Source organism: Oncorhynchus clarkii, chromosome 12 (assembly GCF_045791955.1).
Source record: "Oncorhynchus clarkii lewisi isolate Uvic-CL-2024 chromosome 12, UVic_Ocla_1.0, whole genome shotgun sequence".
NCBI classification, from domain to species: Eukaryota; Metazoa; Chordata; class Actinopteri; order Salmoniformes; family Salmonidae; genus Oncorhynchus; species Oncorhynchus clarkii.
In genome coordinates this window covers 46,207,654-46,220,657 of record NC_092158.1, presented here as the reverse complement: position 1 = coordinate 46,220,657, position 13,004 = coordinate 46,207,654, and the positions used below count along the sequence as shown (strand labels likewise).

Here is a 13,004-nt window from a genome sequence, read left to right as displayed (position 1 = left end):
TCTTCCCCTCCACTCGAGCTCCCAGCAAATTCATAGGTTGCCCATCCTTTCAGATGGATCCAGAAGTGAGAACGACGGCATGTCTCTTGCCGCATCAGGCACCACCCCCTTTGACCAGAAGATGGATTACACCCCTGAGGAAGATTTATTCTCCTCTGCTCAGCTTGTGCAGGCCAGCAAAACTGAGGAAATTTGGCAGGAGACTATGGCTGACCTCCCCTTCTTCGAGGCAATCAGACGTGCTGCCACCAAACTGGATGTTGAGTGTCCTATTCCTCCTTTGCCTTGCAAGAAGATTAGGATGGATGGAATCATCTCTCAGGGTAATTCCACATCCGTCCCACAACATGTACCAGCCTTCCAAGACTGTGTGGTGCTTTGGAGTCTTCCTGGGTGGGGCCACTTACCCCCACATGATATGCATGGCATGGATTCATCGGGATGGTTCAGCCCACCCCCTGTGTAGCCTTCCCTGGCTGAGCACATCAACCCTTCAAGCTCCTCTTCCTCTGCCCCTAAACTCGCTCATTCCAATGACAGCTTCACTGCAACCGTGTATGAGAGGATCTACCGAGCTGCAGCTCAGGCGGTGCAGGCTAAGGAGCACAGTGGCACCGTCGACCGGCAGAAGTTAATGGAATTGAGAAATCTTGCTGAGTATACCACCCAAGTGCATCGCTGAGGCTTCCAGAAAATACAAATTGGATCAGAAAACTTGGGCGGCCAAATAAAATAACCCACGGGCCAAATTCGGGGCACTAGTTGGGGAACCTTGTCGTAACCCATAGTTGTTTCTACTGTTGTCTACTGTTGGCAGCAGTTTCATTAGCAGCTTAGATGACTCTCCAGTCCAAAGGCTAACCCTTTCCCCCTTCTCTTCCCCCACCCATTAACAGAAAGCGGAAATCGCTGTGGCCCCATTGACAATCACGCTGGTCCGGGAGGAGGTGATCGACTTTTCCAAGCCCTTCATGTCACTGGGCATCTCCATCATGATCAAGAAGCCCCAGAAGTCCAAACCTGGGGTGTTCTCCTTCCTGGACCCGCTGGCCTACGAGATCTGGATGTGCATTGTGTTTGCCTACATCGGCGTGAGCGTGGTGCTCTTCCTGGTCAGCCGCTTCAGCCCGTACGAGTGGCACACCGAGGAGCCCGAGGAGGGCACCGACGGTCCGCCCAGCGACCAGCCCCCCAATGAGTTCGGCATCTTCAACTCCCTCTGGTTCTCCCTGGGCGCCTTCATGCAGCAGGGCTGTGACATCTCCCCCAGGTGAGCGACAGATGCATTACTACTTAGACTGCATGATATACTACTACTACACTACATGCATACTACTACAATACACACTTACTACTACAGCAATATATTCTGATACATTATACCGAAACATCCCCCAGCTGGGAGATAAATATTACTACTACTACTACTACATGAAATACATCCTATTACATTACACCCAAACATTCCTTAGGTGAGAGACAAACACACGCACATACATTACACACATAATACTACATTACATCCAAATGTTCCCTCAATGACCTTTTCTTTATTGGGTTAAGTGTTAAAGGCTTGTTGACATTGATAACTGCCTCGGGATGCTATGAATCATACAGGATACAGGTTTCATTCGCTGGCTAACTATTAGTGTCTTCGCTGTCTGTTGCAGAACAAACATAGTTACTCCACTCTGTACACTTGCAATTTGCACCCTAGTTTTTTTCATGGATATTCACACCAAAATCGCCGCTTTATGTCACATAAGTGAACATAACTAAATGTCATTGGCCTGTAGATTTGTAATAAGTATGTCTTATCTCGGCTTTTCGTTTGTAGTCACTGTCACTGCTATGCTTTACTGTGTGTGTGTGTGTGTGTGGGGGGGGGGGGGGGGGGGGTGCATTGTGATCTGTCTGTTTCAGCATTTATCATCTGCTTTAGAGGGAAATTGCACTGCTGTCCCATTGTCTTTGACGTGTCTGGTGTGTATTCGTGCTATGTTTCATACACTGTATTTCTGCGTTCAACAGGCACGAGAAGTCAAAGGGTATATCATTCATTACTTACTATTAGCTACCTCTCGTTACGATCATGAACCACAAAAAACTATTCCGTAACCATTCAGTGCTGGGTGTCATTTGCTTCCGGGTCAAGCTTCCTGTCTGTGACACACTTTTCCGCCCACTCAGCATCTGCTTGCTGTCCTGTAGTCGTGATAAGGATCTTTATGGTTTGTGTAGTTCTTTTTATAGTAATTTCATGACAGACCTGGGTCAAATAGCCTACATAATATCCTGTGTCAAATACTTAAATGCATTTGAAGTGTGCTTGGTCTAGTTTGAAGTTTGCACTTTTAGGACTATTTGCTCTGTGATACCAGGAAACCTAAAACAAGCACAGCTCAAAGTATTTGAAAGTACTTGAGGTATGTATTTGACATGTGTCAAATATGTCCTAAGTCTGCTTTATGGTCCCTGGAGTTATTTTAAAGGTAGACTCAGCGATATGAAGTTAGCATTACATTGTCAGTTGTGGGCACTTCCGCAAAACACACAAAGACAGCCGAAAGCAAAAGGTTGATCTCCCCTGCATTATCATTGGTTCATACTGCTGCTCGTGGTCACATCATATAGCTGAGTTTTAGTTTCAGCTCTTCTAGTCTTTAATGGTTCCTATATATCTCTTAGTACCACTAAGGTTCCTATATACTGTAGATCATAGTCTTTAAGATTAAGAATGGAATAAGACTGAGAGGAGGGACCAAAACCAGCCTGTATTTTTCAGCCCTCCTACACAGGACCAGAGCAGAGGCATACACAAGATGGAGAACACTAAGGTACATTAGAAGAGAGCACCGTCAAAATTATAGTGCCCGTTACGTAGCATCCTAAAACATCCTATAGCACCTCTACCTTGAGGGAGCTATAGTGGGCCTATGATTTTGACTTAAGTCCACTTCATTTTAAGTAGTCCACTTGAGAAGGGATCCTCATCCACCAAATACTGTATATAATTCCATCAACTTTCCCAAAATCCTCAGGTTTTCCAGTAATCCCAGTTCGGGATTCTAGCAATCAAGAGGGAATACGCAAGAAAAGTATCATCCAACTGGGATTCCTCCAACTGCGAATTTCTGGAAAACCTGGGAATTTTGGGATGTTTTTCTGGAATTTTATGACCTGCTACTGTTTAGTAATTTAGTCAGCATTTATTATTTAGTATTGAAACATTTAGAATTGATACATTTTGTCTACATTGTCCTTTTATCTCTCCACAGTGTGGCCTGCCTACTGTGCCTGTCTGTCCCACATCTGTCACAGATACAGTTAAAGTAATCCCACGGGCCCTGTCCCAATCTGTCACCAAAAGAGCCCTTGTTCACTCTGGAGGGGTTGACTAAAGTTTACCTTGACAAGGGGACATGTAAATCCCCTCCACCGAGGGATTAGGTGACTTTGGGAGTGTGGAGGAAATGAGGGAATGACAAGGGCACTGTTTTAGTGATGGGTTTGAGACTATGCCACACCACTCATCTGTAGTGATGATAAGGAAAGGAAGCTGGCGTACGTGTAAGGCACATACAGGAATCCATCTCACACTGATAACATACACAGTCCAATCAGAGATGATGACCCAGTGCTGAGATGATCTAAAGGTTATTCGCTACTGAAGTTCCGTCTTTTACCTTAATGAATGTTAATTCCGCTTCTCTCACACACATACAGACACTCACACACACACACACACACACGTCTCCCCAAGGCACCCCATAATAATTAATGCAGTAATTCATATCCCTGTGTGCTCGTCTCCGATGGTAATGCCGGGTCTCCGTGGCAACGGAGAGGGGAGTGTTTGTGGGTGAAGTGGTGACATGGGATCTCCCTAATTGAGAACAAATCCCAGTTTAGAGTAACTAAAGATGCAGGCTGCATCCCAAATGGCTGCCTATTCCCTATATATTGCACTACCTTTGACCTGAGTCCAATGCCATTTGCGACGCACCACGCTGTTATAGACTCAGGAGACAGACAAATACTTAATTATTTACACTATTAAGATATGCACAATACCATAATAATATTCTGAAATCTTTGTGGATGCTGAAGGCAGTATGTCAACGATTTTGTTAGACCAGCAAGGTTAGTACTTTCTGTAATTTTCTGTGTATGTTTATAACTTATGGCCACTTTCTATGTTTAAACCTTTTTTCAGCCAGGTAAGAACAAATTATATTGACAATAACAACCTGGGTACACCTTGACTCGTGTTGGTTAACACGCTATCCGATCATCCCCAGAAATATCCACGGACAGTTTGATCTGGGTGTGATTGGTCTACACTGTGCTCACCGGTTGGCTTGATTGGATGGGGTGCGATTGGTTTGGTCTGTTCTTGAAGGTCGCCTTCCTCTAGTCTAGTCTAATTTAACAGGTGCGATTGGTTTGGCATGTTTGGTCAGTGCTGATTGCTTCAGTCTGCCCTACCATGCATATGAAAATCATATTTGCCAGACTGCATCACTTGAGCGAGAGTATGAGAGAAGTGAGGCTGAATTTTTACAGGCTCTGTAGGGTCAAATTGATTTCAGGAAATAAATTCTTAATCAGGGCTGCAATGGAGAGGACAGGGAGGGAGAGAGAGAAGGACGGAAGAGAGCGGGAGAGGGGGATAGCATGACTAACTAAAGCACTTGGGGCTAGCCTGGGGGTGTATCATGCTGGGAGCAGACAACACATCTTCATTTATTTAGGCTCCTCTCAAGGTCAACCTCACTGTGGCTCTCCTCTCTCTCTTTCTCTCCCTGTCTCTGTATCAATCTCTATATCTCTGTCAAGACTTCTGCCGAAGTCGTTGCCTCTCCTTGTTTGGGCGGTGCTCGGCGTTCGACGTCACCGGTCTTCTAGCCATCATTGATCCATTTTTAATTTTCCGTTGGTTTTGTCTTGTCTTCCCACACACCTGTTTTCAATCCCATTCATTACCTGTTGTGTATTTAACCCTCTGTTTTCCCTCATGTCTTTGTCAGAGATTGTTTTATTGTCAGTGTTGTTTATTTGTTGTGTTGGTGCGCGACGGGTCCTCGTACCCATGTTTGTTCATGTCTGTACTTTAATGTTATGGAGCATGTTCTGTGGACATTTATTAAAAGACTCCATTTACACTCCATTTTGACTCTCCTGCGCCTGACTTCCCTGCCACCTATACACACGGCGCTGACAATCTCCCTGTCTTCTCTCTCTGTCGGTTAGGGCAAGTCGGTTAGGACATCTACTTTGTGCATGACACAAGTAATTTTTCCAACAATTGTTTACAGACAGATTATTTCACTTATAATTCACTGTATCACAATTCCAGTGGGTCAGAAGTTTAAATACACTAAGTTGACTGTGCCATTAAACAGCTTGGAAAATTCCAGAAAATGATGTCATGGCTTTAGAAGCATCCGATAGGCTAATTGACATCATTTGAGTACCTGTGGATGTATTTCAAGGCCTACCTTCAAACTCAGTGCCTCTTTGCTTGACATCATGGGAAAATCAAAAGAAATCAGCCCCAAAAAATTGTAGACCTCCACAAGTCTGGTTCATACTTGGTTCATACTTGTTCATCTGTACAAACAATAGGTACGCAAGTATAAAAACCATGGGACCATGCAGCCGTCGTACCGCTCAGGAAGGAGACGCGTTGTGTCTCAGAGATGAATGTATGAGGAGGGAAATGTATGTAGATACAGTGCCTTGCGAAAATTATTCAGCCCCCTTAAGTTAATACTTTGTAGCGCCACCTTTTGCTGCGATTACAGCTGTAAGTCGCTTGGGGTATGTCTCTATCAGTTTTGCACATCGAGAGACTGAAAATTTTTCCCATTCCTCCTTGCAAAACAGCTCGAGCTCAGTGAGGTTGGATGGAGAGCATTTGTGAACAGCAGTTTTCAGTTCTTTCCACAGATTCTCGATTGGATTCAGGTCTGGACTTTGACTTGGCCATTCTAACACCTGGATATGTTTATTTTTAAACCATTCCATTGTAGATTTTGCTTTATGTTTTGGATCGTTGTCTTGTTGGAAGACAAATCTCCGTCCCAGTCTCAGGTCTTTTGCAGACTCCATCAGGTTTTCTTCCAGAATGGTCCTGTATTTGGCTCCATCCATCTTCCCATCAATTTTAACCATCTTCCCTGTCCCTGCTGAAGAAAAGCAGGCCCAAACCATGATGCTGCCACCACCATGTTTGACAGTGGGGATGGTGTGTTCAGCTGTGTTGCTTTTACGCCAAACATAACGTTTTGCATTGTTGCCAAAAAGTTCAATTTTGGTTTCATCTGACCAGAGCACCTTCTTCCACATGTTTGGTGTGTCTCCCAGGTGTCTTGTGGCAAACTTTAAACTACACTTTTTATGGATATCTTTAAGAAATTGCTTTCTTCTTGCCACTCTTCTATAAAGGCCAGATTTGTGCAATATACGACTGATTGTTGTCCTATGGACAGAGTCTCCCACCTCAGCTGTAGATCTCTGCAGTTCATCCAGAGTGATAATGGGCCTCTTGGCTGCATCTCTGATCAGTCTTCTCCTTGTATGAGCTGAAAGTTTAGAGGGACGGCCAGGTCTTGGTAGATTTGCAGTGGTCTGATACTCCTTCCATTTCAATATTATCGCTTGCACAGTGCTCCTTGGGATGTTTAAAGCTTGGGAAATCTTTTTGTATCCAAATCCGGCTTTAAACTTCTTCACAACAGTATCTCGGACCTGCCTGGTGTGTTCCTTGTTCTTCATGATGCTCTCTGCGCTTTTAACGGACCTCTGAGACTATCACAGTGCAGGTGCATTTATACGGAGACTTGATTACACACAGGTGGATTGTATTTATCATCATTAGTCATTTAGGTCAACATTGGATCATTCAGAGATCCTCACTGAACTTCTGGAGAGAGTTTGCTGCACTGAAAGTAAAGGGGCTGAATAATTTTGCACGCCCAATCTTTCCGTTTTTGATTTGTTAAAAAAGTTTGAAATATCCAATAAATGTCGTTCCACTTCATGATTGTGTCCCACTTGTTGTTGATTCTTCACAAAAAAATACAGTTTTATATCTTTATGTTTGAAGCCTGAAATGTGGCAAAAGGTCGCAAAGTTCAAGGGGGCCGAATACTTTCGCAAGGCACTGTATATTGAAGCAACATCTCAAGACATCAATCAGGAAGTTAAAGCTTGGTCGAAATATAGAACATATATAGAACATTTGTGGGCAGAACGGAAAAGTGTGTGCGAGCAAGGAGGCCTACAAACCTGACTCAGTTACATCAGCTCTGTCAGGAGGAATGGGCCAACATTGACCCAACTTAGCTTGTGGAAGGCTACCTGAAACGTTTGATCCAAGTTAAACAATTTAAAGGCAATGGTACCAAATACTAATTGAGTGTATGTAAACTTCTGACCCACTGGGAATGTGATGAAAAAAATAAAAGCTGAAATAAATCATTCTCTTTACTATTATTCTGACATTTCACATTCTCAAAATAAAGTGGTGCTCCTAAATGACCTAAGACAGGGAATTTTTACTAGGATTAAATGTCAGGAATTGTGAAACTAAGTTTAAATGTATTTGGCTAAGGTGTATGTAAACTTCCGACTTCAACTGTAGCTCTGCCATTATTTTATATTGTACATCACATACTTTAATCTTAATTACCTGTCCACAAACACACAACTCATGCAGACATCAAATAATGAAAAGTATGTGTATGGTGAGTCACTCGCACGCACGCACGCCACACACTCACGCACATCTATGTAACAAGGATGTTAAACCAGGGTCATACTGGTGCTGCCATATGGCAGCAACAACCCCTCCACTGATAACGACCCTTTCTATCCCCCGCTCCTTCCCCCCGTTGGCTCTGGCCCATCAGGGTATCACCACGTCTGTCACCATGGATGACAGCCACTGGAGTCACCTCAGATCAACGCAGACTGGGGGTAGCGAGAGAGAGGGAGAAAGTCCCCTAGCTCTCTGTCCTCAGACACAGCTGCTGGCCTCTCGCTTCCAACGGGAGCAAACCTTACGAGAGGGAGGAGGAGAGAATGGAGCAGGAGATAAGGAGAGAAAGAAACAGGGAGACAGAAAGAAAAAGGATGAGATAAGAGAGAGAGAGAGAGAGAGAGAGAGAGAGAGAGAGAGAGAGAGAGAGAGAGAGAGAGAGAGAGAGAGAGAGAGAGAGAGAGAGAGAGAGAGAGAGAGAGAGAGAGAGAGAGAGAGAGAGAGAGAGAGAGAGAGAGAGAGAATGAAGGAAAAGGTGAGACCGAAAGCAAGAGTGCCCTTCTCCTTCTACCTTTTCCAGTCTTTCACACTGAAGCTGTTGATGATAGTCCCAGGATTACAGAAGCAAAAGAGATATACTGCAGAGAGAGAGAGAGAGTAAGGGACATAATGGGAGGAAAACTAGAGATATAAATAAAGGAGCGAGAAAATGTTGAAGGTGGAGGGGGAGAGCCTTGAGGGAGGGAGGGAGAGAACCAGAGGGAAAGAGAATATGATGAAGGGGGAGAGGCTCGTAATCTACATTCAAATCCAGAGGCAGAGTTAACAGAGTTTATATGTGAACTATTCTGCAGCATAGCCTTCTGTGTACAGTTAAACATGCTTTGCTGCTGCGGCTCTCGGGTTGGTGAGATTTTTGCTGTGTGTTGGGCAGGGGGTGTGTGTGTGTGCATGCATGTGTGAGATTGTGATTGGGACAAGTTGGTGTCAGATGCTAGGGATAAGACTAGAAGGGGACACAGTGTGCCCTGTCCTAAGCGACAAGGGGAACAGGGGAAGGTGATGTGGAGACACTATAGCTAGCATTGACTGAGGTGGAATCTCCCCTTTTTGACTCTTTTCACATTACTGAGCAGAGCTGGCCTGGGGGAACATCCACCATAGTCGCTGCATGCTGGAATGAAAGGTTCAGGTCGGCACAGTAGTGCCGGTTTGGTTCAGGTCTGCATGTGTGAAATAGTGTGAAAAGGCAATTAGTTTGATAAAACAACAGGAACTGAAGGGTTTTCATAGAGCCTCTCTCTCTGTGTTTGGTTCACGCCAAGGGGGGAGAGAGAATGTTGTTTGTTCACTCCAATGCACCATTTTGTTTGAGATTCTCCTCACGACCTTCCCCTGCTCACTCGAGAGTCGGTGAGTTATCTGTCTCCCTTGAGCCAACAAACAAGACGAGAACAGAGCTGAACAGAGGGAGCTCTGTGTGATGTCGTCAGCTCTTTTCATCCCACCAATAAACAGAGAGAAAGAAAGAAAGAAAGAAAGAAAGAAAGAAAGAAAGAAAGAAAGAAAGAAAGAAAGAGGGACCACAGCGCACTACCTGGTTGACACACAAACGCATTGGGTTTTAATGAGCCACTCTGCCTTAAGTTGGATTTGAAAATGGGTTGGATGATGCTGTGCAGTGTGCAGTCAGTGTCCTCTCAGAGCCTGTTCCATTGTATAAGTTATTCTTTTTTTAGATCTATAATTTTTGTGGGTTTTTATTTATACAGAAAGGACAGTTAAGGGGAGGCAATAAAGATTGCGAGTCAGAAGGGCAGTGGACTGGATTTGAACTCATGCCAACTTTGGAATACATGTGGCAGGGTCAGCAGCTCTAACTGGTTTACCACACAGGTCACCTATAACGTTGTCTGTAATTCACTCTCACTACTTGATATAGTTTGTGGATTTGTGTCAATTCAAAATTATTTTTTGTTATTGATGGACTCTGCACTCTATCACACCCCCCCTATCACCCCGCTATCATACCCCCCCCTATCACACCCCCCCTATCATACTCTTCTCACTCTTCTCTTTTCCTCGCCATGCTCACTCTTCTCCTATTCCTTCACTCCTTCTCATTCTCACCTCCTGCTATGGCTCCCTTATTCCTCTCCATCCTATCCTCCCTCCTTCTACCCGTCCTCTCCCTTCTCCCCTCCTCTCCCTCATTTCCTCTCTTTCCTCCTCTTCCTCCCTCTCTTATCCCCAGGTCTCTATCTGGGCGTATCGTGGGTGGTGTGTGGTGGTTCTTCACCCTCATCATCATCTCCTCCTACACGGCCAACCTGGCTGCTTTCCTCACAGTAGAGAGGATGGTGTCGCCCATAGAGAGTGCTGAAGACCTGGCTAAACAGACAGACATAGCCTACGGCACCCTAGACTCCGGCTCCACTAAAGAGTTTTTCAGGGTGAGTATAGTACTGGACTGGATACAAGCTGTGTCTGAATTCTCATATTATGGCCTTGTCCTATTTCATAGACTATTTGTGTATGTAGGAATAAAATGTTTTGGCTAGTAGCTGCGTCGTTCCACAAAAAGTGCCTTTGATATTTTAAGAAATAATTGTGCACCAATATTGCATTTTAAAAGCCTGTTATATTGAATTAAGTGGCTTTAATATAGACCACATGGAGAATTCAATTCATCTGATGTTTTATTTAAATAAAGGATATCTGAAGTGCCAAAATTCTGCATTTTGACATGTCCCTCCGTCAACCCTGTGTCACTTCTAGGAAGATTTCAACCACTTAATCCCAAAATGTATCTAAGTTTCACCATCATTAAAAAGTATGTCTGTCCCTCATTTTAAGGTCAACCCTGTTACGTGAATTTAACTCTTTTATTAATATGGTGAAACTCTTCTTTTTAAAATATTTATTTCAAAAGCTGGTTCTACACTTTTTGGCAATTTTCAGGTGGGAAACTGAGAGGGTCGAGCATTTCTTTTAATAACAAAAAATATTATTATTTCACCTTTATTTAACCAGGTAAGCAAGTTCTCATTTACAACTGTGATCTGGCCAAGATAAAGCAAAGCAGTGCGACAAAAACAACAACACCGAGTTACACATGGCATAAACAAGCGTACAGTCAATAACACAATATATATATTTTTAAGTCTATATGCAGTGTGTGCAAATGGCGTGAGGAGGTAAGGTAATAAATAGGCCATAGTAGCGAAGTAAAAACAATTTAACAAATTGACACTGGAGTGATACATGTGCAGATGATAATGTGCAAGTAGAAATACTAGTGTGCAAAAGAGCAGAAAAGTAAATAAAAACAATATGGGGATGAGGTAGGTAGATTGGATGGGCTATTTACAGATGGGATATGTACAGCTGCAGTGATCGGTTAGCTGCTCAGATAGCTGATGTTTAAAGTTAGTGTTTAAATATAAGTCTTCAGCTTCATCGATTTTTGCAATTTGTTCCAGTCATTGGCAGCAGAGAACTGGGGGGAAAGGCGGCCAAAGGAGGTGTTGGCTTTGGGGATGACCGGTGAGATATACCTACTGGAGCGTGTGCTACGGGTGGGTGTTGTTATCGAGACAAGTGAGCTGAGATAAGGCGGAGCTTTACCGAGCAAAGACTTATAGATGACCTGGAGCCAGTGGGTCTGGCGACGAATATGTAGCGAGGGCCAGCCGACTAGAGCAAATAGGTCGCAGTGGTGGGTGGTATATGGGGCTATGGTGACAAAACGGATGGCACTGTGATAGACTAGTTAGTTTATTTTATAGTTTATTTTGTAAATGACATCGCCGAAGTCAAGGATCGGTAGGATAGTCCGTTTTACTTGTTTGGCGGCGTGAGTGAAGGAGGCTTTGTTGCAAAATAGAAAGCTGATTCTAGGTTTAATTTTGGATTGGAGATGTTTAATATGCATAACACGTCAACCCTCTTACCCATAGATAGACAGGCTAGAAATGTCACCTCTCCACAGTTCCTAAACAATTTCAATGCAATTTTATGACTCAAAGAAGTGTCTTCAACTAGAAGGCACTTTTTTTAACTCTCCTAGCTGTGCCATGGAGGAATTAGAGCCAGCACACTTGTAGTTGTTTCATTTGGAATGCAACCCTGCATTCCCAACGTCACACAATTACTGGTATTGTTTACGCAGTTAAAAAAACGGTACATTATAAATCGCATTCTGGGTCAGGTGGGCATGATTTGAGTGCTTGTTCTATTGCCAACGTGACTAGCTAAGTTATTAAATACAATCGTTCAGTGTTAGGCTTTCACAAGGCAATTCAAAGAAACTGGTAATTTTGGTGTGCATAGAAGGGTAGCATGAGTGCATTCAGATGCATGTGCCCTGCAAATGTTATTCTCTATAAACAAACATAGGCTCAATCTGTTCAGAACAACCCAGGTTACGGCGCCATGTCATCTTGTAACTGTACACCAAACACTGATCATAAACGTTGACACTGAATATGACGTAAGTTTTATGATATGGGAATGTGAAGTGCACATTTGGACTCACTGGTGTTTGGCTTGCTTGTATGACATACAAGATGACATGGCATCATACCCTGGGTTGTTCTGAACAGAATGAGCCAGTGTTTGTTTATAGGGAAGAATGCACATGCACCTGAATGCACTCATGCCTCCTTTCTATGCGCACCAAAATTACGATCCGCTTCTTTGAATTGCCTTGTGAAAGCCTAACACTGTAAGATTGTATGACATCAAAGCTGTATTGATTATAATCCTCAATATCTCATCTTTCAAAATACATTGAGTCATCTTCATTTACAGCATTTCCCTCACTCAGACAACAACAAATGTGCAATTACCGGGAAGGATGGGGTAATCTTCTTGTCACGCGCCCGCGGTGCTCAAGTTCAGAACAGTTGTCAGTCAAAACCAATACAGCGCTGTGAAATGCAGAGCCAGAGCTCTGACGTCTTGTACAGCATGTTACTGTACAGCCACTTATTAGTGCCCTAAACCGGAAATGTTCAACCCGTAAATGTTAAGGGCTACCGTCTTGAGATGGGAAAACATGTTTTTGTTATGAAGTTGAACATGTGCTCTTTATGACAGAAAGTTTCTTTTGACCAAGTTACACTTCTGAAAAGGCTCCGAATTGGTGGAACGACCCAGTTACTAGAAATAAATATTTGTATGAGAATTCAGGGTAAGTAGTACTGGACTGATCAGCTCTGACACACACAAACACACG

At 43.6% G+C, this 13,004-nt stretch overlaps 1 protein-coding gene across 1 annotated transcript in view; it reads left to right on the top strand.

Annotated features, from left to right (window-relative positions):
• LOC139423238 (glutamate receptor 4) overlaps window positions 1–13,004 on the top strand; it is a 162,750-nt gene that overhangs the window by 128,933 nt on the left and 20,813 nt on the right. The window contains exons 11-12 of the mRNA XM_071175036.1: window positions 897–1,270; window positions 10,020–10,218. Coding sequence (XP_071031137.1) covers window positions 897–1,270; window positions 10,020–10,218 — 573 coding nt within the window. The remainder of the gene's footprint in view (window positions 1–896; window positions 1,271–10,019; window positions 10,219–13,004) is intronic.